General features: G+C 33.3%; 1 protein-coding gene across 1 annotated transcript; it reads right to left on the bottom strand.

The window, feature by feature from the left end:
- Positions 1–23: 23 nt before the first annotated feature.
- On the bottom strand, positions 24–375 carry SARC_18117 (hypothetical protein; the record flags this gene model as incomplete). The annotated part of the gene is made up of 2 exons (XM_014287797.1): positions 24–197; positions 328–375. Coding segments are annotated over 2 exons (222 nt in total), but the record flags the coding sequence as incomplete, so codon positions are not given.
- Between the last annotated feature and the right edge of the window lie 246 nt (positions 376–621).

Here is a 621-nt window from a genome sequence, read left to right on the forward strand (position 1 = left end):
ATGCTATATAACCTCTGGTATACCTTTGTAGCCTGTTTCTGCGCATGGGCTGTATTGTATGTGTCCTGTGTGTCTAGTAATGCCTTGATAGATGCTGTGGACAAATACTGTGACCCACATGTTACTGCAGTTGCCGCACTGACAGGTTGCTCTCGCACCCACTTGCGGATGTGCTCAATCTTCTTACGTGCCTCTTTCTGGCGGAGATATGTTATAGCGTATGAGAGGGGAATTAGAGATACAGAAACTCTGAGATTACGAGTACAAAGTAAGAGTATATTGAATTGGAGTCCGTTGGAGGGTTTGTACATTTTGTAGCTCACATACCGACGCGCTGACATTCTTGTGTGCTAGTACTATTGGGTATAGCACCATGGTATACAAATATTATATATATATATATATATATATATATATTTATATGTATATATATATATATATGTGTGTGCGTGTATATATGTATATACATATACATATACATATACATATACATATACATATACATATACATATACATATACATATACATATACATATACATATACATATACATATCCATATACATATACATATACATATACATATACATATACATATACATATACATATACATATTACATA

This window comes from Sphaeroforma arctica, assembly GCF_001186125.1.
Source record: "Sphaeroforma arctica JP610 unplaced genomic scaffold supercont1.13887, whole genome shotgun sequence".
Lineage (NCBI taxonomy): Eukaryota > Ichthyosporea > Ichthyophonida > Sphaeroforma > Sphaeroforma arctica.